General features: G+C 39.4%; 1 protein-coding gene across 1 annotated transcript in view; it reads left to right on the top strand.

Annotated features, from left to right (window-relative positions):
* DNAH7 (dynein axonemal heavy chain 7) overlaps positions 1 to 26,108 on the top strand; it is an 82,106-nt gene that overhangs the window by 44,059 nt on the left and 11,939 nt on the right. Inside the window, exons 39-53 of the mRNA XM_054381194.1 lie at positions 385 to 604; positions 2,126 to 2,998; positions 5,159 to 5,388; positions 6,429 to 6,759; positions 7,467 to 7,813; positions 9,095 to 9,275; positions 10,387 to 10,572; positions 12,317 to 12,480; positions 16,254 to 16,408; positions 17,313 to 17,503; positions 18,014 to 18,147; positions 18,767 to 19,102; positions 21,419 to 21,545; positions 22,686 to 22,880; positions 24,044 to 24,136. Of these exons, the coding sequence (XP_054237169.1) occupies positions 385 to 604; positions 2,126 to 2,998; positions 5,159 to 5,388; positions 6,429 to 6,759; positions 7,467 to 7,813; positions 9,095 to 9,275; positions 10,387 to 10,572; positions 12,317 to 12,480; positions 16,254 to 16,408; positions 17,313 to 17,503; positions 18,014 to 18,147; positions 18,767 to 19,102; positions 21,419 to 21,545; positions 22,686 to 22,880; positions 24,044 to 24,136 (3,763 nt within the window). The remainder of the gene's footprint in view (positions 1 to 384; positions 605 to 2,125; positions 2,999 to 5,158; positions 5,389 to 6,428; positions 6,760 to 7,466; positions 7,814 to 9,094; positions 9,276 to 10,386; positions 10,573 to 12,316; positions 12,481 to 16,253; positions 16,409 to 17,312; positions 17,504 to 18,013; positions 18,148 to 18,766; positions 19,103 to 21,418; positions 21,546 to 22,685; positions 22,881 to 24,043; positions 24,137 to 26,108) is intronic.

Raw genomic sequence — 26,108 nt, 5'->3', positions numbered from 1 at the left:
ACTAAGTTTCTGATTTGACAGCTTCTAACCATTTGAGGGAGAGAGGCTTCCAGAAGACAGCAGGGACTATTTGAACTGATGTCCCTGTTGCTCCTGTTAAGTCACAAAAATGAGGAGAGGAAGGGGTATAATTAGCTGTCTAAAGTAGCCAAATTTGTCAGCATCTTCCACAGTAACTAGGCTTGATTTGCAGAATTGTTAATCTAGTGAGAGAACTAAAGTTTGTAAAGTTGCCTGTGAAGAAGTATAATCGTAGGACTTAAAAAGTGACACAAAGTCATAAGTAAATCAGTGTACATACACAGTGTTATCTATTAATTCATATGCTAGCATGATGGAATGATGAGAATAACTCTGTACTTACCACTTTTTCTAATTCATCAGTTATAATTTCCCACCCCGGTATGTAGAACTGACTCCACAAATTATTAATGGCACCATGCATATGTACAAAGAAGCAATGAAGAATCTGCTTCCCACTCCAGCCAAGTCTCACTACCTGTTCAATCTCCGTGACTTCTCACGTGTTATCCAAGGTGTTTGCCTGTCAAGGCCTGAAACAACGGAATCTACAGGCATGATAAAACGTCTCTGGGTTCATGAGGTGAATCATCTAATACTCAGAAATTGTATTTATTATAACTAAAAAAGGGTTGTGTGTATTAATCTTTTTCTGATGCCACCTTGGTATGACACTCAGGATTTTGTGCAGTGTATAGGCAGAAGAAAGCAGACTTTTTCATATCTTCAATCATATCCTAACAGGGAAGTTGATTGTTGATGCCTTCACATTCTCTGTTTGCGGCTTTCAATGCCTACACAGTTCTTTCCATTTCTTCTCTTCTTCCTCCAAAAAGGCTCTAAATCATACTGGGTCTGGGCTGCCTTCAGAAGTTCTTGAGCTTACTGTCTTCAGCAAATGCTTGCTGTCTTTCAGTTGTAATAGGACAGGCACACTGACAGAGCTCTGGTGAAGCATCCCTTTGAAAAACAAGAGGGAAAAGCCTGTACAGATTATATCTTTGTTTTTTTCCCTGGATTAAGGGAAAGCAAAGCACTGATATTTTTCCTTGTTAAATGTACAGGTATAGTTCATAGAATCAAATCAGCAAAAAGTGACCATGTGAGAAGAGATCTTTGGTGATCATGTAGCCCATTGACCTTCCCCAAAGCATGATCACATAGAGAGGAACAATAACTTCTGAAATGTTTTTTGTAAAAACTTCTTACAGTTCTCTAGGAATGAAGGATGGTCAGACTGCCAGGCCACCTATTCATGTTCTTCACTAACTTTTTCATTAAAACATTATAATCTCCAGCTACAGCCTTCTTTCTCAAAATTCAAACCCATAACTTGTTCAATCTAGCTGTAGTGGAATGAGCAAAATATTCGCTTCCTCTTTGCAGCAGCTTTTTATGCATTGATGTAGTAAAGTTTATAATTAGGGGACTTGAACATTCTCTCCTATGAAGAAAGACTGAGAGACATGGGGCTGTTTAGTCTTGAGAAGAGAAGGCTGAAAAGGGGATCTTATAAATATCTGAAGGGTGGGTGTCAGGATGAAGGTGCCAGGCTCTTTTTGGTAGTGCCCATTGATAGGACAAAGAACAACCAGTATAAGCTGGAACACAGGAGGTTCCACCTCAAGATGAGGAGAAAAATTCTTTACTGTGAGGGTGCTGGAGCCCTGGAGCAGACTGCCTGGAGAGCTTGTGGAGTTTCCTTCTCTGAAGTCTTTAAAACGCTGCCTGGATGCATTCATGTGTGACCTTCCTGAGGTGATCCTGCTCTGGCAGGGAGCTTGGACTCTTATGATTTCCAGCGGGTCCCTTCCAACCCCTACCATTGTGACTATATATATGTATTATGTACATGTGTGTATGTTGTGCTTCCGTATGAGTTTTTACTTCAGATATAGTACTACTGGGCTCTATTGTTCCAATCAATTCTAAATACCAATTTTGGTTTTTTTAATATAGTGAAGTTTAAGCTAATTTATATTTTGACACCTTTTTGGAATTGTTTTTTCTTGTTTAAAAGAAATATACAGTCAAGAACAGAAGCAACTGTTAAGACAATTAAAGCAACTATTAAAACAACTATTTTATTATTTTTACTATATAGGTTCTTAGAGTGTATTATGATCGATTGGTGGATCATTCTGACCAGGCTTGGCTTGTTGGATTCATCCAAGAAGTGGTGAAGCATGACTTACATGAAGACTTCCATGAACTGTTCCAGAATCTGGACTTCAACAATGATGGCAAAGTAGAAGAAGATGACTTACGCAGCCTAATGTTTTGTGATTTTCATGACCCTAGGAGAGATGACACTAACTACAGGGAGATTAGCGACGTGGACCAGTTGCGATTGGTTGTAGAGAGTTACCTTGAGGAGTTTAATAACGTGAGCAAGAAGCCCATGCAGCTTGTTCTGTTCCGCTTTGCCATAGAACACATCTGTAGGATCTCCCGCATCCTGAAGCAGCCTCGCAGCCATGCCCTCCTGGTGGGTGTTGGAGGCAGTGGTCGGCAGTCCCTGACTCGCTTAGCAGCCCACATGGCTGAATACAACCTTTTCCAGGTTGAAATGACTCGAAGTTATGGTACCAGTGAGTGGCACGAAGACTTGAAAGGCATCCTAAGGAAATCCACCGAAGGGGAAACGCAGGGAGTTTTCCTGTTCACCGACACACAGATGAAAAAGGAATCTTTCTTAGAGGACATCAACAACTTGCTCAATGCAGGTGAAGTGCCAAACCTCTTTGAATTTGATGAGAGAGAAGAAATTTGTGAGCAAATGCGCCAAATAGATCGTCAGCGGGACAAGACGAAGAGGACAGATGGCAGCCCTATAGCTCTGTTTAACATGTTCGTGGGGCGTTGTCGAGACCAGCTGCACATTGTGCTGGCCATGAGTCCCATTGGAGATGCCTTCCGGAATCGCCTTCGGAAATTTCCGGCTCTTGTCAACTGCTGCACTCTGGACTGGTTCCAGGTAACCCCCAAAACTTCTGGTGGGATGGTTATTCTAACAGAAATGCACTAGAAACATTGTTTCAACACTGTGTAGCAGGTGGTCCTCTTTGGTCAAGTTAGCCATGCCAGATACGTGGAATTTTCCTAGCACTCTGTTGCCAACTGTGTGTAGCACTAGAACTGCTCTGGCTGTGATACAAGCTGAGGGCACTGTAACTGTATGACTGTGCTGGAAGAGAAAGATGGTGTAAGATGGTTGGATGGTTGGACACAAAAGGTAGTGGTCAACAGCTCAATCTCCAGATAGAGACAGGTGACAAGTGGTGTCCTGAAAGGGTATGTATTGAGATTGGTGCTGTTCAATATCTTCATTAATGATACAGAGAGTGGGATTGAGGCACCCTCAGCAAGTGTGCAGATAATACCAAGCTGAATGGTGCGGTTGATAAGACTGAAGGATGGGATGGGTACCATCCAGAGGACAGGCTGGAGATGTGGGCTGAGGAGAATCTCATGAGATTCAACAAGGCAAACTGCAAGGTCCTGCACCTAGGTTGAGGCAACCTTTGATATCAATCTAGGCTGGGGGCATGATGAGATTGAAAGCAGCCCTGCAGAAAAGGACTTGGGGGTGTGGTGCATGAGAAGCTGGACATGAGCCAGCAATGGATGCATCCCAGAAGGCAAATGGCATCCGTGGCTGCATCAAAAGCAGCATGGCCAGCACATGGGGGAGGTGATTCTGCCCCTCTGCTCTGGTGAGGCTTAACTTGGAGTACTGTTTCAGGCTCTGGGACCCTCAGCACAAGAGGGATATAGACCTGATGGAGCAGGTCCACAGGCGGGCCGCAAAGATGAAGACAGTCTGAGAGAGTTGGAGTTGTTCAGCTTTGAGATTAGAAGGCTCCAGGGAGAACTTAGAGCTACTTTTCAATATCTAAAGGGGCTCCAGGGAAGCTGAGGAGGGACTGTTTAGAAAGGCCTGTGGTGGCAAGACAAGGGGCAGTGGTTTGAAACTGGAGCATAGTAGATTTAAGTTGGACATCAGGAGGAAGTTCTGCACAATGAGGGTGGTGAGATACCGGCACAGGTTGCACAGGGATGTGGTTGAGGCCCTGTCCCTGAAGACATTCAAGATCAGACTCGCTGTGGCCCTGGGCAGTCTGATCTAGTTGGTGGTGTGCCTGCTGACTGCACAGGGGTTGGACAAGATGACCTTGGATGGTCCCTTCCAACTTGATGCAGTCTGTGAGTATAAGTGAATGAACATAGCACTGTGTAGACATTGCAGATTTCTATAGGTAGTATCTTCTAGTACCTCTCCTATGAGGACAGACTGAAAGAGTTGGGGCTGTTCGGTCTGGAGAAAAGAAGGCTCTTAAGTGACCTTATTGTGGCCTTCCAGTGTCTGAAGGGGGCCTACAAGAAAGCTGGGGAGGGACTTTTTAGGCTATCAGGTAGTGATAGGACTAGGGGGAATGGAATAAAGCTGGAAGTGGGGAGATTCAGGCTGGACATGAGAAAAGTTCTTCACCATGAGAATGGTGAGAGCCTAGAATGGGTTGTCCAGGGAGGTGGTTGAGGCCCCATCCCTGGAGGTGTTTAAGGCCAGGCTGGATGAGGCTCTGGCCAGCCTGATGTAGTGTGAGGTGTCCCTGCCCATGGCAGGGGGGTTGGAACTAGATGATCCTTGTGGTCCCTTCCAACCCTGACTGATTCTATAATTCTACTCTTAGCAACACTACCAAAATCTAGGATGCTAAAAATGTTTTAAAGTGAAATACCTGTCACAAACAGAAACGTCTTTTGCTACAGAACACCAGATTTCCCCTTGCCACTCTGCAATAAAAATACGTTCTGTCTGACTGTTACATGCAAAAGAGCCTAGAATATTTAAGGTGTAGAGCTGAATCATGTAGAGAATCTGAGGAACTTAAATTTCATCAGGTTTTAAAACGTAGTATTGTATTTAAAGGTTATTTTGAAGAGGAAGAGCACTAGTTGGGTTCTTTCCACTTCTGTATCGTCCTATACGCTGATCTTTTCATTGTGAGTAATATCTCTGTGCCTCAGCAACTTTATCTTTGAAATGGGGCAACGATACCTTTGTGGAAAAGGTTTTCAGATGTCTGAGTCTGAAGAACGGAGTAAGAGTAAAGTATTTCTTCGTTTGTTGTAGACATGGCCTGAAGACGCATTGGAAGCTGTCGCCTCTCGCTTCTTGGAAGATGTTGAAATGTCAGAAGAGACTCGAAGTGGCTGTATTGATATGTGTAAAAGCTTTCATACATCTACCATTGCTTTATCTGATTTATACCATGCAGAGCTTCACAGACACAACTATGTTACACCTACTTCATACTTGGAACTGATCTCCACTTTTAAAAGTCTGCTTGGAAAAAAACGCACGTAAGGATTTCTAATGTGACCTTTTCCAGAGGAACAAAAGTTTACCAAAAGTTGTATTTTCTACCTCTTACAGCTAAGATGAACAAGACAAGGGAATTGTTTTCAGCAGAGTTAAATTGTCAGAATAGTAGATGGATAAAATGTACTCTCAGGGTACATGATTCCTTATTGGACAACAGGTCTGACTTGGGGCTCGCAAAACACGCTTGCATTAGATCACTTCTGACATCCCTGATGATGTTGCTGTGTGCTCATTGTGGGTATTATGCTACCAGGGTAATTAATGAGCCTGTTTGCTAAGTCTGATTCTCTGGAGTATGTAGGGAAGGTACCATCTGGGAAAACAGGTTCCAAGTTGCCAGGTGTCATTGGCTTCCTAGCAGGGTTCAGCTGTGTTGTGCCTGTGCAGAGGGGACCTCTATGCATATGCACATCTGTTCAGCTCTCGTGGCTGGAGAAGTTCTTTTTGCTTTCCTCTCTTTCTTATTGATAAGACGCTACCAGAACAAAGAAGTGTTTCATTTGATAGGTAGGCTGTGTGAAACGCTGTATGCAGCACAAGATTCCAGAAACAAAAGAATACAGTTTTGTATGTAGAGATCCAATGCTCCTGGAACTTCTTAATTTTGACATTCTTGGCTGTCCCCAGAGCCATTCATGTTCTGCTGCTAAAATGATTTTCTCAATCATATTAAATCCTATTTCAGTCTCACCTCAACTAATAACCTCTATGAGTGTGTCCCTGTCTCCTCCCTCTCTTTTTCTTACCTGTTGTGCCACCTTGATTTGGTAGCGCCTGCCAACAAAGAGGCAGAAGCTTAACAATCTCTGATTTAGCTATAGGTGACCACTGATTTATCTTTATCCTAAACACTGAGTATACAAGTTCAAGACCAAGGCTGAAGTAATCTCTGCTATGTTTGCTATTTGTGGAGCAAATCAAACCAGACTGGAAAAAACATTTGATTATTCAAAAAAACTGGGGAATGGATCCCAGTGAATGACGTGCTCAAGTACTGATAAGTTATCTTTATTTTCAGAAAGGTGATGAAAATGAAAAAAAGATATGAGGTTGGCTTGGAGAAACTGCACTCTGCTGCATCTGAAGTAGCCTTGATGCAGTCTGAGCTGGAGGCTCTGGAGCCTCAGTTACGCGAAGCCAGCATGCAGGTTGATGAGATGATGGATGTTACGCAGAAGGAATCTCTGGAAGTTGCCAAAACTGAGAAAGTCGTGAAAGCTGACGAAGCTATGGCAAATGAGCAGGCTATGGCTGCAAAAGCCATCAAAGATGAGTGTGATGCTGAGTTGGCAGAAGCCATGCCTTCTCTAGAAAGTGCTCTGGCTGCCCTTGATACTCTCACTGCACAGGTATGACTAACAATGCATATTTACACCATGGGAGAGGTGTTCAGATACACAAAAAATGGAATATCTGCCTTTTGAGATTTGACATTGTACTTACACAGTTTTATAATTCAAAAACTTCTGAAACCTTTCCATTTTAAACAGCAAAATGTCACTCTGCCTTTATTTTCTAGGCAAGAGGCCATATCTAAATTTATTGCATTACAAGATCAAATACTATCACAAACGTTTCAATAATCATAGTTATAAAAATACTTGGACTCAACAATGGAGAAGTTGCTTTTCACTTTCTTATTCAGGACCTTCCAGCCTGTCAACTAATGTTTTTATATCCAGTTTATCAGACTCTAGCCGTTGAGGTTGAAATTCTGTGTCTCCCCATTTTAATCAATATCAACTGATCGTTAAGTAGGTTTCAGATAACTTTTGTTTAGATGTCAGTGTTAGTTTAACCTGCAGAGGACCTTAAAGAAAGGACTGGAAAGAATGGGGAAAAATTAAATAGAAATGTTAGAAATAGCAACTGAGATACAGATCTGTGGACTGTGCAGGCTTGTGTATGAAATTAAGATTGTGTGCATTTTGTAGAAGGTACGAGAATTGCAAGCTATCTTAACATAAAAAAAGGGTTATCATTTCTATTGGAATAGAAGAATGAATCCACCCATGTTCTGAGCTCTAAAGTTATTTCTTTTGTTTATCATTTCAAGGATATTACAGTGGTTAAGTCCATGAACAGTCCTCCTGCTGGTGTCAAGCTTGTAATGGAAGCTGTATGCATCCTTAAAGGTGTCAAAGCAGATAGGATTCCAGATCCGGCAGGGTCTGGAAAGAAAATTGAGGATTTCTGGGGTCCTGCTAAGAGACTTCTGGGTGACAGAAGATTTCTTCAGTCTCTTCATGAGTATGACAAGGATGACATTCCCCCAGCTTACATGACTATCATCAGAAAACGATATCTTACAAATCCTGAGTTTGTACCAGACAAGATTCGAAATGCTTCCACGGCAGCAGAGGGGCTGTGCAAGTGGGTCATAGCCTTGGAGTTTTATGATACGTAAGTATGTATAGAAAAAAAAACAAATCAGAATGCTAAAATACGTTTGATTAAACAGATCAGTTTCTCTTAACTCTAAGAGAGATGTGAAATTACTTCTTGCAAGTGACAAACTTGTGCAAACAAGCAGTCATAAAGATTGATTCCTGTAACATAGCTGATGTTAAGGTGTGGAATCTGATTTTCAGTTCTGAATTTTTTCTGGGAATGCCTGGGAGCAACAATCTGTTAAGTCAGCAACTGAAGTTAACTTCCTTTTAGAGTACTGCACAAAATAGAGGCAGTACTGAAATATCTTTGGGAGTTTCTGGTAGGCACATCAAGCCCAAAGAATAATTTTTGTTCTGCTCTGTATTTGGTGCACTAAAAAAGTGTGCGCTTTTTTTTTTTTTAATTTATTTTCTAATAAGAGCTGTCTGTAGCTCACATTTAGCAGTAAATCAGCACTAGGATACTCCACTTGCAATTTGAAAGTTGAGTCATGGCTTGTAGTGCATGACTTTGTTTGAGAGAATGATATGTTACGTGACTAAAAGATCGGTCATGGTAGTCAATACATATATGGTACAGTTTTCCTTGGGAGAAATATGAGCATCCACATATACCACTTGTTAGAGAGACAATTAACTGTGGAGGTGGACTTTAAAAGAGATCTGTGACTTACAGCAGCAGAGGAGATTCATTAATGACGAGTCTACTGCTTGTGAAATGCTGTTTGTGTGGAGCATAGGGATATTGTAGTGTGTTTTCATGCTTGTTGTTTTTGGAAAGATAAACAATATGGTTTCAGTTCTATGTTACTTCCAGGAGTCTCACAAAAACACCTGTGTAGAAGATTGAAATCCTCAAAACCGGAGAAGAGATCCATGGATGTGAAAAGCTGCTCATTTTTTCTTTTGTGCTCTGTGTGTGTAGTGTCTGTGAGTGTTACCATGTCTATATGATTATTTCTAAGGGCACAAATCTGTGATGGATTCTAAACTGTGATCAAATAGGGCACAGTTTGGAAGCTCAATCTTTTGCCTTTTTGTTTGTTACCTGTTATTACAGAAAATTTTGCAGCAACTGCATAAATCAGTATCAGCACAAACACAAGTGATTAAACCCAACTGTTTTCAGATACGACCAGATTATGAAACAGAATGTTGCATCAGCTACTGAGCTGCTGCAGTTTCCCTTGAATTTTCCCATTTGTTTTTCTTTTTTTTCTTTTTTTTTTTTAATAGTATCCCTTGGTGAGGGTTAATTTATTTACGTTTCATTTACCCTGATTTTATTTAGGGTGACAAAAAATGTTGCACCAAAAAAGCTGAAGCTGAATCAAGCTGTAGAAGAATTAAATATTGCTATGGATAGTCTAAGAAAGAAACAAGCAGACCTGAAGGAGGTTCAAGATAAATTGGCAGTGCTCCAGCAGACACTGGAATCCAAGAAACTGGAGAAGGCTGACTTGGAAAAGCAGGTATATGATGCAAAAGATGAACTGTTGTTCTACTGAGAGCCAGAAAAGTTAGTTAAAAGGAGCTGTTTTATCAAATGTTACTTTTCCTTTTAACTGCCAATATGTTGAACAAGTCATACATGGAGATAACTACCTTTTTATTTTGGTGTGATGGTCTTGAAGTTATAAATGGGCAAAGCATGGGGAATAAATGCTTTAAAGTAACAGAAACTGAAACTGTTAGGAATTTGCCATCCCTCTCCTTCATTCTCACTCATGTCTGCTTTCTTGTGAGGACATCAGTTTTCAATAATTGATTGATTCAGCTCTTCACTTGCAAGTCAGTACACTTGAAGGTTTGAAAGTTTATGCGTTCTGTGCTAATGCAATGTAGAGAATGTTTTCTTTCTGTTCCTCACTGTTAAATATCTGTTATGTGTGCAGAGCAGGTAATGTTTCTTCTGGTAGGGTGGGAAGTAGAATGAGGGATGAACTGCACAGTTTGTTACTGTGGTGTAAATTGGCTGCTATGGTTACCAGAAGAGAGAGAGAGAAGATTGTAGCAGCAGCAGGAACTATCTTGTGTCTGAAATGTGTCTCTACTAGATAGTAAAGAAATTCTAATTGAGCTGGATTAAATTCCTGTTGAATCAGATTTCTTTGTTTGCTTGTAAACATGCCTGGAAAAATGGTTTGCTTAAAACCCCAAACCAGAAATGCAGATGATTTGTTCACCAGATGCTTTTGCAGAAAATAATCTACCTACTTCTTTCATAGACAGTGATCTTTGCAGGGTGTTATTGTGTCTCTTGTGACATGCAGGTAATTTCCTTGCTTATTAATATCTTCCATGTCACATGCAGGGGTATTTTGAATTGCATCTTTTATACTGGTCTTATTCCTTTAGCTGGATGAAGATGTAACTGAATAGGCCTTACTGTGTGGGTACTGAGGTTGATTTTTGTTCTTCAAGTATTTATATATAAGGAGGAGTTTTCTTTCTATTTGGTGAAATTGATTAAGAAAACATCTGCACAGGAAAAGAATCTTTGAATGCTTTAGTATTTGCAAACTATCTTGAAAGTGACCATGTAATATAATCAGCAATTTATTTATTATTTTTTTCTCTGAGGTTGACTTATGCAGAAAAAAACTCCAGCGAGCAGAGCAATTGATCGGTGGCCTTGGGGGTGAAAAAACTCGCTGGGAGGAGACTGCTTTGGACCTGGGAAGGCAGTATAGCAACCTGACTGGAGATATACTCCTTTCATCAGGAATCATAGCTTACCTGGGAGCCTTTACATCCAGCTACAGACAAGTAATACCATGATTTTGTCCTAGGTTGTCTAATAGTCTATGTTTTACTCATTTGTCTTTTAATATAAAGTTTATATTTTTAAATTGTCTTTTAATGGAGCCGTAAGTGGAGCTTAAACTGTGTTGTAAAATTTTGAGCTGTGTTTATAAGACTCCCAGAGTCTTATAAACAGTTTCCCAGAGGAAACTCTTTGTTCTGTTAAGTACTTAATTCTGTGTAGAACATGGAGTCCTTTGGTTGCTTTTTTTCTCTGCCAACTGAATTCAGATGAAGAAATTCGTGCCTGTGTTTTTGGAAAATCAGGTCTGGGTATCAAAACTTGCTAAAAATTTAAAGAGGAAAGTAAATCAACCTACCTAAATTGAAACAGAACTTGGCTATAATCCTTGTTTCTACTTTTCCTTCCATATATTTCCTTTGTCCATTTTAATTTAAAAAATGTTGTACTGTTCTTTCAAACAATTATATTCTCCATAGTGCTATGATGTCACTAATTTCAGACTTTATATAGTGATGGTTAATGATGGATATATAGATATGTAAACAGACAGTAAGTCCTAGAATTCAGAATCATATCATTCTAAGTGTTCTCTTTTATGCTTATAATCTGCACTGTGCCTAACATCGTGTCTGGGTAGGCAGGAGATCTTTTGGTAAAACATCTTAAGGGGTGCTGAAGAGAATACAGGCACATAGGTCCACGTGCAACTGATACTCATAAAAGGCAGAGACATCTGTGTGAGTACTGACTAAAGATGAACACACAGAGATTTCAGCAGAGAAGTTCAGTGTCATTTCATTCTCTCTGACTGCATAGTTTCTTTCTCTGTGCAACAGCAGGTGTGGATTCCTGGTGGTTTATTCTGACTGTGATGGTTGTGCAGACACGTTAGCTAGCTATCTCTTTCACAAACTGTTAGATAGCAGAATCACTTCTCTGCAATTCTACACGTCATCTGCTGCTATTGCCCTTCTCCCCCCCTTTCAGTTTTCATAAGAGAAAAAGCTAGGATATCTTTTGGAGTATCAGCTTGGTTTTATGCAGAAGGATGAATCCTTCATTCACCACCTTATGCATGTCAGGCCCTTAGACCATTTCCTTTAACACCGCACTTCTAAACTTTGTTGCTCAAGGCTTTGCCAGCTCAGTTTAGAGTGTTACAGCACATTTCTTTGCCCTTATACATAGCTTTCACACAAGACCATGCCTTTCATATGAATGTGCTGTTTCTATACATTTTCCTTCTTTGGAAAATGTTCTTTGGATTACATGTTTAAAAGTTTGTGTCTTCTTTATTACTGTACAACAACCGTACAGATGTGTAGTTTACACAACTGTAGTGAGGTAGATGATACAGAGAGCAGTGAGAAGCAACTCCAAATGGTTGCTAAGCTGTGACGTTTGGTTAAGTCCTGCTAATTATGTGTGCCCTGAGAGTTAAATAATGAAGCTTTTTAATTGTACACTCATTTATAGTGTAGAGGACAACTGCTGAAATGGTAAATAAAATCATACAAGGCTCTGACCACATAGCCTTACACTTTGTGTATGGAAATCACATACAAAGGCATTTGTAGAGACACTTTTAGGCATTTTCTACAGAATTATTAATTTGTTTCCATTTGAAGATACTTGTATGTAGCTTACTGTTACGGGAAATGGCTTAAAAATGCGTTTTAAAAGAGTTTGAACAGTTTCTGAATAGACAAGATTTCAGTCAGAATTTATTTTCTTCTTATTTAGATGCAAACTAAAGAGTGGGCATCACTATGTAAAGCAAAAGGCATTCCTTGTTCTGATGACTTCTCCTTAACAAGTACCCTGGGAGAACCAGTGGAGATCAGAGCTTGGAATATTGCTGGTCTACCTTCGGACACGTTCTCTATTGATAATGGAATCATTATCTCGTAAGTAAAGAAAAATTGTTTCCATCAAATAGTTTCTTACAACACACTCCCAGCTGTTATATCCTAGAGGGTTTTCTACTGGTTATCTAGTTTAACAACCAAAGTAATATGACTGTAAGGGTGAAGATTATAAGAAATAATAACATTAATTTTTAACTTTATAATGTAAAGTGTTTAAAGCTGTGAATTCATTCCCCTCCTGTTTAACCCCTATGGATTGCTCTAGATATAGCTTCCTCTCCCCACCTTTGTTTTTTTCACAAGCTTGCTGCACACTGGATTTTGTTTAAGACACCCTAAAAATGCTACAGGAATCAAATTTTGACTACTTTTAATGTAGTATAATCAGTAGATATGGGAGTAATTCTCCTTTAGAAAGCTAAAACTCTTTAATGTGCTGGCATCAGTTGCTACCAAGCGGTGTTTTTGCAGAGGCACTGAAGACTGTCTTGCTAGTCTTTCGATGAGGGTAACACGTTTTCCCTAAGCTGATACATACTCCTAGACAATGAGCTAAGACAGTTTTGGGCTTTGGCTTTAGTATCCTAGGCTGCATCAAGAGGACTGTGGCCAGCAGAGCAAGAGAGGGGATTCTGCCCCTTGACTCTGCTCTGCTGAGACCTCACTTCGAATACTGTGTCCAGTTCTGGTCTCCCCATCATAAGAAGGACACAGAGGTGTTGGAGTGAGTCCAGAGGAGGGCCAAAAAGATGACCCAAGGGCTGGAGCACCTCTGCTATGAGGAAGGGCTGAGGGAGCTGGGGTTGTTCAGCTTGAAGAACAGAAGACTCCAGGGGGACCTTAGAGCTGCCTTCCAATACCTGAAGGGATCCTACTGGAAGGCTAGAGAGGGACTTTTCATAAGGGTGTCTAGAGACAGAATGAGGTTTGAAGCTGAGGGAGAGTAGCTTTAGACTGGATCTTTGGATGACGTCCTTCAGTATGAAGGTGGTGGCATAGGCTACCTAAGGAGGTTGTAGATGCCTCCTCCCTTGAGGTGTTCAAGGCCAGGTTGGATGAGGCCTTGAACAGCTGAGTCTAGTTGAGAGGGGTCTCTGCCCATGGTGGGGAAGTTGGAGTTCTCTAAGGTCCCTTCCAATATGAGCCATTCTGTGATTGTGAATGGGACACTAGAAAGTGTTCTTCGCACCTAGTCCAGTCCTCAACATTTTGGGAAAAAAAAAAGAAGTCAATTCCTAGCAGAAACTTGATTACATCTTTGGAGTGCTGGAATCACTGAATACTCTTTATAGTGCAAAGCTTGGCAGTTGCAGTTGTGGCTTCCTGCTGTTGTGTAGCTAGCATGACAGTAGTCTTATCACAGGTTGAAAAAGGTTCTGCTAAGGAAATAAGGATTTATTTTTCATTTTGAAATCTCTTTTTTGTTATTAACCAGGAGTCCAATGTCCTTGTCTTTAGAGCTGCTCTTCAGAACAGGTCATGGTGTTTTTCCTCCCCAGCTGCAGGACCCTACCCTTATCCTTGCTAAACTTTATGGGGCTCCCCTCTGTCTAGCTCTCCAGCCTGTCCGGATCATGTTGGATGGCAGCACAGCCTGAGAGGGTGTCAGCCACCCAGTTTGGTATCATCAGCGAACTGTCTATGGGGACACCATCTCTTCATCCAGGTCACTGATGAAGATGTTGAACAAGATTGTTTGTCTAGGCAGCGCTTAGTCAGTGCAAACATCTGTGGGTCGTGTGACAGTGCACAACATGCAGCTGAGCACATACTTTAAAATGTGGTGGTGTTTGTACTCTGGGAGGCAGAGCTACTTCCTGAGGCTGGAGGATATGTGCTGGGATTGTGGCTGCAGATGTAACTATTAAAAAGTAATTACTGAATTAATAATTCAATCACTCAGGCTAAACAAATGTTAACGAATTCAGCACTTGTACAGCACATCCTAACACTTCCCTTTGATAAAGCTTTGATCCAAATTCTCTTTGAACTAATGGAAAGATGATTAGCATTTTAAACTAAATAATGATAGCTTTAAATTCTGAAATGAGAGATAGAATCTACCTCAAATTGATGATACATATTATGCTAGGCCTGTAGTTATGAGTTTATGGCTGCATGAATTTTCTATTACCATTCCAGGAACCCTATAAAATGCAACTCAGGCCTCTTATGACAATAAGTTTTTTAAAAGGTAGAATTAGAGGCTAATTTGCAAACACACCCAGTGCCTGGTTGTGCATTCCCATCAGTGAAGAAGGAATTCACTGTTGATGGAAGCCATGTGTGTGTTTGGCTGTTATTAGAGAACCAGTCTTTAGTTACTCAGTCTTAAGCATTTCTTGTCTGTTACACTGTAAGTCTGAAGGGGGATGTGCTGAAAATGATGCATCAATGGAACTTTGAAGTAATTAGGAAATGTATGCTGTGGGTTTGGGCTGAAGTATTCTCGAATCTTCAACTTCTATTTTAAAATAAGGACAAGAAAAATTATTACAACCAAATGTATAAATGGGCTTTACAACTAGTCCCTAAGAAATTTGTGGGGTAGAGACTGGACCAGAAAACATAACAGATTCTTCTCTCTTAAACTGTGCTTTACCTGTTTTAAAATTACTCTCCTAAGTATAATCCTAGGTTTATAACACAGTTTTCCCTGGTAGCAGTTTTGAAACCAATAAGCTTGCAAGAATTTAGCTAACGTTGAGCTAAGTTTTCCTGAATATTGTTTTTTGGACCTTATACTGTATATAAATAATTCACAGAATCACAGAATGTTAGGGATTGGAAGGGACCTACACAGATCATCAGTCCAACCCCCCTGCCAGAGCAGGATCACCTAGAGTAGATCACATTCGGAACTCATTCAGGCGGGTTTTGAATATCTCCAGAGAGGGAGACTCCACAATCCCTCTGGGCAGCCTGTTCCAGCGTTCTGTCACCCTCAGAGTCAAATCAAAGCTAATCACTTTCTTTACCAGTTATGGAAACCTTTCCTAAACATCACTCTTTGTAAGAAAAGGTACATTTAAAGGTCAGACAGAAATGAGGTTGTGTTGTGTTTATTGGGGTACACTTAGTCTTAGTATTTTTAAAGAAAATAAGAATCCAGATGCAGACTTGCAAGTTTCATTTGTGAATCAGAAGTTTTATCTCCTAACCAACTGGGATTGGGCTCCATGATCAAGATTTTTAGGGCTAGGTTTATTTTGGAATTCTCACTTCTGCCTGCTTGGATGGATTCTCATTTAGGTGATTACTGCTATAATTGTAATCGATCATTAAAACGTGTCCCTGTTCATAGCTACCTTGGTAATGTAACTACATCTGGGAGAGAATACTGTAAAAAAATCTGTGAAGTTTTACTAAATCTGCCAAAAATAAAGTCCACGAGTTCTTTGTGTCCATTGCTGCATAAGGAGTAGAGACTAAAAGGCAGATAGCTTTATATTAAGTCTAGAATGACTCTTTAGTGGAAAATTCCATGTGTTTGCACATGAAAATGTTCATTTATGCATGTGGCTGTATTAGAGCGCTTCACAATTTCAAACCTTTTTATTCTGAAGATGCAATAAAATTAATTTCTAAGTAATTCTAAAAAAAATGAAAGAGGAAAATAATTTTTTTGTAAGCAAAGATTCATTTATTCTTAAATTCTTCAAGGATTATATCCAAGTATGTGCCTACTACGATTTCAGTGACCTGCTTTTGTTTTAATGACAAAAGCAAATAAATTGCCTTGAGACATACTTTGAAGTAAACATTTGAACAGCTTGCATTTCAGTTTTGAAAGTTTGTATTTTTCCCTTCAGTAATGCAAGAAGATGGCCTCTGATGATAGATCCTCAAGGTCAAGCAAACAAATGGATAAAGAACATGGAAAAAACCAATAGTTTGCATATAATTAAACTCAGCGACTCTCAGTTTGTTACAACACTGCAGAATTGCATTCAGTTTGGGAGCCCTGGTAGGTTAATGACTGATGACAGTGTAAATTACAGCAGAACCTGGAGGGGGCACAGCCAGCTAAAAAATGAAACTCCAATGGGCAACGAATGTGCTCTTAGTTAAGGAAAACAGAATATTTTTTTCCTGTTTTCAATCAAATTGGTGCTATAGTAATTGAAGTCCTCACCCCAGGTTATAAGATAATTCTTAGCACAATTGAATTATAATACTCTGTTTAATTTTTATCTTTTAATTGCTTTATGAGACTTGCCCTTGCTCTGTTTTCATGTTATGTTACTTTTATTTCTGAAAACTAATGTTGTTTTATATTTGGCTTTTCAAGGGTACAAATACCAGATTGTTAGGCTGTGATCATTAATGATTCTTCTATTCTTTGTGTCATCTTGATTGCAATTAGTCTTATTTCCCTCCAGTAGAAATAAAGTAATAAAACGGTTACAGCTCCAGCTATTTTTCAGTGGCTAACTGAACGACAAGTAAAGAAATGGATTGGTTGTGCTCCACTGTTTCTTTCTTGATTTTGACATTCTCATATGCTTACACTGAAAACTGAAGCTGAATTAGCTACCCAAAATTATATCTGTGGCATTTAATAAGTCATTATTTCCCCAACTGCTGTGGTAAGCCATTGGCAGCAGTAGTAGTGATAGCATTTTAGCTGCATTGTTGTCAATTGACATAATATTAGAAAAAGGATTACAAGGTACTTTTTCTTGGTGGTGGTGCTTTTTCTTCTTTTCTTTTTTTCAATCAGCTGAGTAAGAAACATTAACTTTACCTTTAGATATTGCTTGGTGAACATTGTGATTGTTGCACACTGTAAATAGACACTGTACATATGCGTTGGAAGTCAGCAATACAAATACCAAGAAAGTCCTACTAATTCTGTTTTTATTTTAAAGTGCTGTTGGAGAATATTGGAGAAGAACTTGATCCTGTCCTGGAGCCACTTCTGCTCAAGCAGACATTTAAGCAGTCAGGCAGTATATGCATTTGCCTGGGAGACTCCACTATCGAGTATGCTCCTGAATTCCGCTTTTACATCACAACGAAACTGAGAAATCCACATTATCTTCCTGAAACATCTGTTAAGGCAAGAATTTTGAAAATTAAATGTGTAACTCTGTTCTTATTTTAAAATAATTCCTTGGCTAAAACCAGGGGAAGATTTCTGGTGTTTGTTCATTCCTCCTCCCTTGCCAATGTTGTTTTTTTACGCTGCTGCAAGACTGCTCATGTCTAATGCTTTACCTTGCAATGCTGTCGTTCTTTTACACTGTAAGGAATTTATTTAAATAATTATTTTTATCTCTTTTTCCCAGTCTGTATCTCCTGATGCTATTTAGTTACCTTTTATTATAAAAATATTTACAAGGCCTTAATCATAAAAGGGGTATGGGGTGACTTACCTTCATTTTCTGGGTCAATCCTGGAGTTAGCTTTCCATAACTTTAAATTCTCAGCTACAATTAATGTGCTCTCAAAGTCTGGCAGAGCATATTACATGATATTATACAAACCTCATCTTATAAATGATGAAGCATTTTAATTGCATCTGGCTATAACTGTGCTATCTTTCAAAAAAACCCATTTCTTCTGACAGGTTACATTATTGAACTTCATGATAACTTCAGAAGGAATGCAGGATCAGCTTCTTGGAATTGTAGTTGCACGAGAAAGGCCAGATCTTGAAGAAGAAAAACAAGCCCTCATCCTTCAAGGGGCTGAAAATAAAAAGTATGAAGTTAACTTTCCCTGCTAGGGACAGAAGCAGATTGCAGTTTGAGGAAATACATATTAGAGACCCATTTTTGGGGGGGCTGATTTAACAGGAAATGCTGGGTGTGAGATTGCAGGCTTGGGCTTCTGTTAGGTTTTTAGGCTGCTTTGGATGCGTGCTCTTACTCATATCACTCCTGGTTGTGCCTTTCTTCTTCTATTTCTAGAATTATTAGAAAACGCTAAAGAGCTGAATTGCAGGTTGTGTAATTGCAAAATTGAACTGAATACTGTCCTCTGGTTTTATGCATCCCTTCCATGATGTTGGGTGTTCTCACAAATCCTGATTAGATGTGAGGAGTTGTGTTTTAGAAATGTTTTCATTGAGTGTTAGATTTGTTCTGATCGCACATGGCAAAGGGCATGGGTCAAAGAATAAAAGGTGCAGTATTGAAAGTGGTTTGTTAGTTTCTCCCTTTGCCAGCCAGTGGATACATTTTTCATAAATTTAAGGGAATCTTTAATAAGAAAAAATGTTTTGTTGTGTAATAGAATCTACGTATTGTCTCATTGTAGAGAAACTAACAGAGAACAGCGATAATTTTCATATGTGAAAAATCTTGGATATTCTTTTTAGGCAGCTAAAAGAAATAGAAGACAAGATTTTAGAAGTTCTTTCAGCTTCAGAAGGAAATATTTTGGAGGATGAAACTGCTGTCCAGATATTGTCTTCTTCCAAAGCTCTGGCTAATGAGATTTCTGAGAAGCAAGCTGTGGCTGAAGAGACAGAAAAGAAGATTGATGCTACTCGTCTGGGCTATGGTCCTGTTGCTGTCCACTCATCAATCTTGTTTTTTTCTATTGCTGATCTGGCCAACATTGAGCCCATGTACCAGTACTCACTGGTCTGGTTCATCAACCTGTTCATCATGTCTATAAATAATTCAGAGCGATCGGAGGATTTACAAACAAGGTAAGAATGAGAATTCACCATTTGTAATGGGTCTGTATTCTTGGGTACTCCAGGAATGTTACTTCTCCAAGTGTATTGGCTCAGCAGTGCATTTTGAAGGGTTTTTTTTGTGTATGTATATATGTCGGACATTTCTCTGGAGATAAGGTATTCATAGAAACAAGATGGTACAATACATCACAAGTGCAACATACTCCACTATTTCTATTTAGAAATTGCTACCTCAAGGAGTGTGTGAAATTGCAAAATCTCAGACAGATAAAAATGGTTCACTTTGATTCTGTATATCATGTATTAACTTTGAGTCGTCAAGAAACAGATAAGAAATGTTTTCAGGTAGCTGTTAAGAGAGAATGAAGTCTTGCCACTGGAACTCTTGGCTGTAGAGTGTGCAAGGCCATATTTAAATTCATTTTGATTAGTGTTTTATACTTAAAGTATTCCCTCTCTTTTCCATCTTGTGTGTGAGAACAGAAATTGTGTACCTTCACTAACGGAAATTTATTTCTCATGTGATAGACCTCACTGTTTTGATAACACTAGGATTATACAAAATTTACCCCTGAAGTGAATTCTCTAGAGATTGTTTAAAGAAAGTTTTTCAGTGTTTTATCATGAGAGTTTCTAAATTCTACTTTAGTGGCTTTATTTGCTCTTCAAATCTCACAGAGCTTTGCCTCTGTTACTTAGCCCCTTGCCTGTGCATCAAACGAACAAAAGACAGGAGAGAGAAATTACTCTTTTGGTTAGTATATAGATAATTTTTCTACTTATTACTGCAAATGGCAGTCTCTGAATTATCCATTACTGTCCACATGTTATTTACACACTAAGTACTTAGTGTGTAGTGTTCAGTGTAGTGGCCTACTGGTGTGAAGGTTTTTTTTCTTTAAGACTTAGTCAATGTAAATCTAGCATAACTTTTATCAGAGACATTGCTACTAATCATTTAAGGCAGAGCTTAGTATTTTGGTATCATTTTTGAACCTACATTCAAGGTAGCCTTTTACCATAAAGCAGTCTGTGTTCTATAAACCTAGCTCTTTGACTTTACCTTAGGCACACAGCATTGTTTTGGAGATATAAAAGAGTAAGATTTAAAGTAAGCAATAAATAAATGAATCTCATTTTGATTCAGAACAATTCTGTCAGCAGAAATACAAAGATACAGTACCTGAGTTCCTGTTGGCACGGAATGATTGGTGGAAGCCCATTTTGATAATCCTGCCCCGTGAAGGCAAAGAAGCCAAACTCACAGAAGCTTCCCTCTGAAGGAATGATCCCCATAGACTGTTTTTCCTTGGCCCGCCTTCACTAGTCAGTCAGTTTTAACTGTGTGCTCTGTGTTGAGAGATTTTTTTTTTTTTTTTTAACCATTCTTTTCTCATGTAAGCCATGTCACTTCTGTAACTTGTCCTGTGGCCATCTTTCTGTCAGTATTAAATAAATCCCTTTAACTGATGGGGAAATCAGTAATATTCAAAAGGACTTGAAAGACCACTAAAAAACCAGGAGCATTTATGTATTACAATAATATTACTGAATGGTCTAGTTCTTGTTATCTGAATGGAAGAAAACAAAAATAGACTGAAATGGAGACAAAAACCAACTTGTTCTCAGTCTTGAACTTTTGTCAAAAGTGCTTGTCAGAGTGTCAGAAACTTGGGTTTCTGAATGATCTGCCATGTCTGAACTGCAGGAATGCCCTCTAAGCAGCCCCCTGCCAAGGCAATGGTGAGACAGGTAGCTGGGAAAAAGCCTCTCCCCATCTTTGTTAATTCCTTGAAAGGATTGAAATAGTTGTGCAAATTCAGATGCTGTATTTTTAAGCACCATTTAACCAAAGGCTTTTCCTTATTTTGACTAGATGTTCAACCTTAAACCATTATAAAACAATAGATGGCCTCCTTGCTTTGTATTTAAGGGGAATTATTGGTAACAAATCACAGAGTTTTAAATATATTTGTATTATAGTGTATAGGAAGGAAGGAAAATACTCCACAGAATGGGAAATGTATTTCAGGTAACCTTTAAAGATGAACAGGTTTGGTTTTGGCCCTGGCATTTATCTCCATCACAAAGTTTTAAATGGCTGCTCCCCAAACGGGACCTTTCACTTCCTCTGAAAATCACTAAGATGTAATTGCATTGAGACTTTACTGCTGTTATTTTACTCACAGAATAGTGCATGCATTTAATGATTGCTTTGGGGCCTTAGAACAAAGGAGATTTGTAATGGTTTGTGATGAGTTTCCAGAGTGCACTCTTTATAGACTGATATTTAATGGAAGTTTGTTCTTTTTCTGACACCTGTAGGTTGAAGATTCTCAAGGATCATTTTACTTACTCACTTTATGTCAACGTCTGTCGCTCCCTCTTTGAAAAAGACAAGCTGCTCTTCTCTTTTTGTCTAACTGCAAATCTCCTGAAACATGAAAGGCTGGTCAGTAATCACAAATAATTTGCAGTTTGATCTGATGTATATCAAAAGGCATAGACACATGAGCTATAATAGGAACTTACAGTATAAGAATTAAAGCCTCAAATTTTAAGTGTTTCATTTTCACTTTAATAAGCAATTATTAGCATTGAAAAAGGTTCTCTAGAATGAAATAAATATATAGCAAACAGATATGGCAAAACTGACCTAGATGATAACAGTTTTTCTAATCACCACTTAAACAAAAGCCCAGTTGATGTCATTCTTACAGTCAACAATTTGCAAAACTTCACTGCATTCTGAGATTTAAGAGCATATAAAAATGAATTGTAACCATTGATTTAAAGAGCTACTCATGTTTTCCACTTAAACATTTTCTAAACACATTCATTTTTGTATAGAATTCCTCCAAACCAAACATTTGTGCCATCCAAATTCTGGTGCTATCTAGTAAGTATTTATAAATATTTCTTCATAGGGCCTTTTAAATTCATAGTGAAAAACATACATTTTAACCTGGTCATGTGCAAAACTACTTACAGGTGCTTGGAGTTGTTTATTTCAGTGTAATATGGGAACACTTTAAACCTTTGGAAATGGAATTTTGGAATTGTTTACATTGGGGAATAAATAAAATTCTTTCAAGAGCTGACAGCAATAATCATGGGGCATTGTTATCCTCCTGCCAAGGACTGCAGTTTACAAAGGCAGCCATCAAAAGAATTTTGAGATAAAGGAGTAGTGAGATGTGTAATAGGCTGCTAGTTCATTTTTGTATTTAGACTTCCATTATAGGAAAAGTTTGCAGAATGTCTAGCTCCCAAAAATACATTCAGGATTTGTTTTCTTCATTATTTTGGCGTTTGAAGAATGGATCTGAACATCTAATGAGTTACCATTTTTCATTCCCCAAGTCAGGCATGCAAATGAACCTTGAAATGGGGTTATATCTTACTTTTTTTGGTTGCTCAAGTTCATGTTTAACTGAAGACCAGACACTGAATACTTTGGAAATAAGCTTTGATTAGTTGCATAGAAACTTCTTCACCTAATGCAAGACTTCCGATAAACGTGTTGATTTCCCAGCCAGTGGACCAAGCCCATTCTATTATGTAGTCCTGAGAGCAGCGTTTTTCATTGCAGATCAATGAAGATGAGTGGAAATTTCTGTTGACTGGAGGCATAGGTTTGGACAATCCCTTTCCTAATCCTTGTACCTGGCTTCCTTCAAAGTCATGGGATGAAATTTGTCGGCTACAAGATTTGCCCTGCTTCAAAAACATTCGTGAGGGTTTTACACAACTGAAGGATGGGTGGAAAGTGGTATATGACAGCTTGGTATGTTAACAGCACTGAGCACTTGTATTCACCAGCTAATTAGCAACTGAAAATATCCGTTCAGCAAAAAGAATGTGGTGTTGTTTTACATGCTGTGGAGCAGGGACTGGAACTTAGTTCTCCTCTGGCTGGCTAAGTTAAAGCTACTGCGGGGTCCCTTCACATGGAGAAATGAAGATGGTTTGACACATTGGCACAACTCAGTGGAGTCTTCACTCCTCAGTGTTTCCTAATTCACTTAATTTCTACAAAACCTGCACATTTTTATAGGGTCACAGAATGCATCAGGTTGGAAGGGACCCTGGAAGATCATCTTCCAACACCTCCCCCCCAGTGAGTAGGGACATCTTTAACTAGTTTTAGCTAACCTCTTCATCTGTTGTAGATAGATACCTCAGAATGATATTTCCCCCATACGTTAACACAAAAATAATGCAGCACTCCAGATTCTGGTCCTAAGTACCCAGAGCTGGGGAAGGAGGAGCCAGACTCAAGCTCCTTAGCAGAACATGATTTGATTTGTTAAATCAAAGTGTCTCAGAATGCAGTTTGTACAGGTCTGTCTGCATAGCTCTGTGCCCAGCCCCTTACAGGCAAGCCCAAGAAGCTCAGCAGCAGAGCTGCAATACCAGTTTTCAGAAGGGCAGACCTAGCTGGCACCGTGCTTCAGTCTGACAAGGTGACATGCCACACAACAACTGCTGTTCCCAATCTGGTACCCACACTAACAGCATAGCTGGATTACTCTAGCCTATTTACAAATTAAGTTCTCTGATGCATTGCCTTCACTTTCCAATTCTTGTTTTCCTGCACTCACTTTCTGCATTCAGGTGCAACCTCACTCATAGTCATCATGAAATGCTGCAATGTGATTGTCATTGATAATAGAATTATCATTCCAATATTGAGTACTGACACCATAACAAAAAGAGGGAGAGAAAAGTACACTTTCAGGCTTCCTCCACCTCATTCCTTTGATATTTTCTAGAGAAGAACTAACTTCTCTGCTATAAGACAAGCTTCTGAGATAAACACATGAAGTGTGGCTTTTTAAAAAGCACGTCAACCCCACTTCTGTAGATGAAGAAAAAAAATACATCATTAATTGTCATGTCAAGGTAACTCACAAATGCTTTAAAGACTAATGAAATACATGTTTCTAGGATCCACAGCATGAGGAGTTTCCTGCAGAGTGGCAAGACAAGTTGGAGGAGTTCCAAAGGATGCTTATCATTCGCTGCCTGAGACCTGACAAAGTATGTACCAAACTTTCACTTTATGCAGAAAGGATTTGAAAGTATATTCAAGTGTGTATTTCAGCTGCACTGTCTGCAGCTGTTCTACGGTGGTCTGTCGTAAAGGAAAGTCGGAACTAAGGAGATTTCAAAAACCAAGCACATTTGAAATTGTAATATTGTAATGAAAAACCATTTTAAAGCAGAAGGATAGGCCTTTAGCTTTTGCTAAGTTCTAGTGTACACACCAAAATCCCCAGAGCTCTTCCTCCTTGAAACTGTCTTACAAACTCTGTGACTTGCCTTGTTCAGTGCACCTGCTATGTAACTTTTTTGATGGATGCCACCCTCTGTGGTGAATTGGGTCTGATCTAGAAGGAAAAGAAATAGGGTAAGCAGGAGTGGAGATAATGTAGGTGCTTAAAGGTAGCAATTGCTGCAGACACACATCATTTTTGTTCTGTGGAAAGTGTTTGGAAGCAGAACTGTTCTGAGTATCTGGATGTACAGTTTTAATGTGGCACAGATCACAGTAGGAGCTCTCAGTTGTGAATCTTTATTCCATAAAAAGTTAATCTAAAAACCCCAATAAAAGTATTGGCTCAGACATTTTATATCTTCACAGGTTAGTGATGCTAGCATTAGTCCACCTGCAGCCATAATGACAGAGCACATTAAATGGAAGTTAGTATAAACACTTCTGACTTCTGTCCCAGGAAGCCAGGGGAGGGAATTCTCTACACTTCCTTATCTCTTTAGCTTTATATTAGCACTAGATAAAAACATGAATGTCGGTACTCCAGAAGCCTTTTGAGTCAGGCTTTGCACTTCACTTCTCTGGGTTTTCTTCTGGCTGGCAGTAGGAGCTCTTAGAATGCTGGGCAGAGGAAATGGCATGGAGAGGCACTGTTGGAGGTGGTGTATACTGGTGCTTGGAGACAAAGGCATCCACAAGACGCTGCCTAGTTGCGGCGACTTCCTCCTCAAAAGAGTTTATTATGCTTCTGCCAGTTTTGCACTTAAAAGCAAGAGATGGAGACTTTCAATGGAGCAATTGAACTGTTCAACTACATTCAAAACTTCAATCCTCAAAACTCCACTGATCTGGTTCTAGCTTAGCAGTCTACTTTTGGCTGTGGTCAGCCAATACTGCTGTCCATGTAGTGCAGAGCAGTTTTGCAGGTAGTTTACCTACGTACCTGTGTTTGATTCAGAAACTCCCCCAGCAGCTCTGCAGTGGTTCAGTGACCACTTTTGGGTATGGCTAGTGTACTTGTTACTACAAACTGTGAGCGTGCTGATTGGCTGTATTTCATATCACATCAGAGAGGGAGACCTCAGACCTGCAGTATTCAGTCAGATTTTGACTTTTTGCATCTGTTGGTCATCCCTCCCAAGAAAGATAGAGAGCTTCTTTGATTAATTGGTTATTGTACCCAAGACACTTTGTGTGCTGTAATGACTTGTTGGAAAAACATTGCTAAAGGAAACAAGTTTTCATTTAAAAGCTAGACCATAGATTGCTCCGAGAGCCATTTAAGTGCAGATTTCTTAGCCAGTCATGCATGTAAGTCATTAGTTTAGGCTAAGTCATGTTCTAGCCTTGCACAGTCACTCCTGGCTGATATTTGGAAATCTTAAAGACTTTAGATTTTACAGTCTAGCTTTGAATCACAATATAAGCTTGTCTAGTTAACACTCACAAGGAAGGTTCTCAGCCGTGTCATCTCCAGCATGTAGAATTCTTCCATTGTCAGGTCATCAAAGTGCTTAGTAAGGGATAAAAACCCACAGTTGTGATACTTGATGTGTTCCTCCCTGCAACAAACCCACAAGAAGAGACACTAGGCCTGTGAAAATTACATTTTAAGAGAGGAAGAAATCTAAACAAACAGATCTCTTTGGTACTTCTGCTGTCTATCAGCAGAAAAAAAGTATCATACAGGAAATGTATGAAATAGATTGTGGTGGATCTCAGACAAGAGCAAGCTGA

The sequence above is a fragment of the Indicator indicator genome, chromosome 5 (genome assembly GCF_027791375.1).
Source record: "Indicator indicator isolate 239-I01 chromosome 5, UM_Iind_1.1, whole genome shotgun sequence".
Taxonomy (NCBI): domain Eukaryota; kingdom Metazoa; phylum Chordata; class Aves; order Piciformes; family Indicatoridae; genus Indicator; species Indicator indicator.
This window is presented reverse-complemented; position numbering and strand designations above follow the sequence as displayed.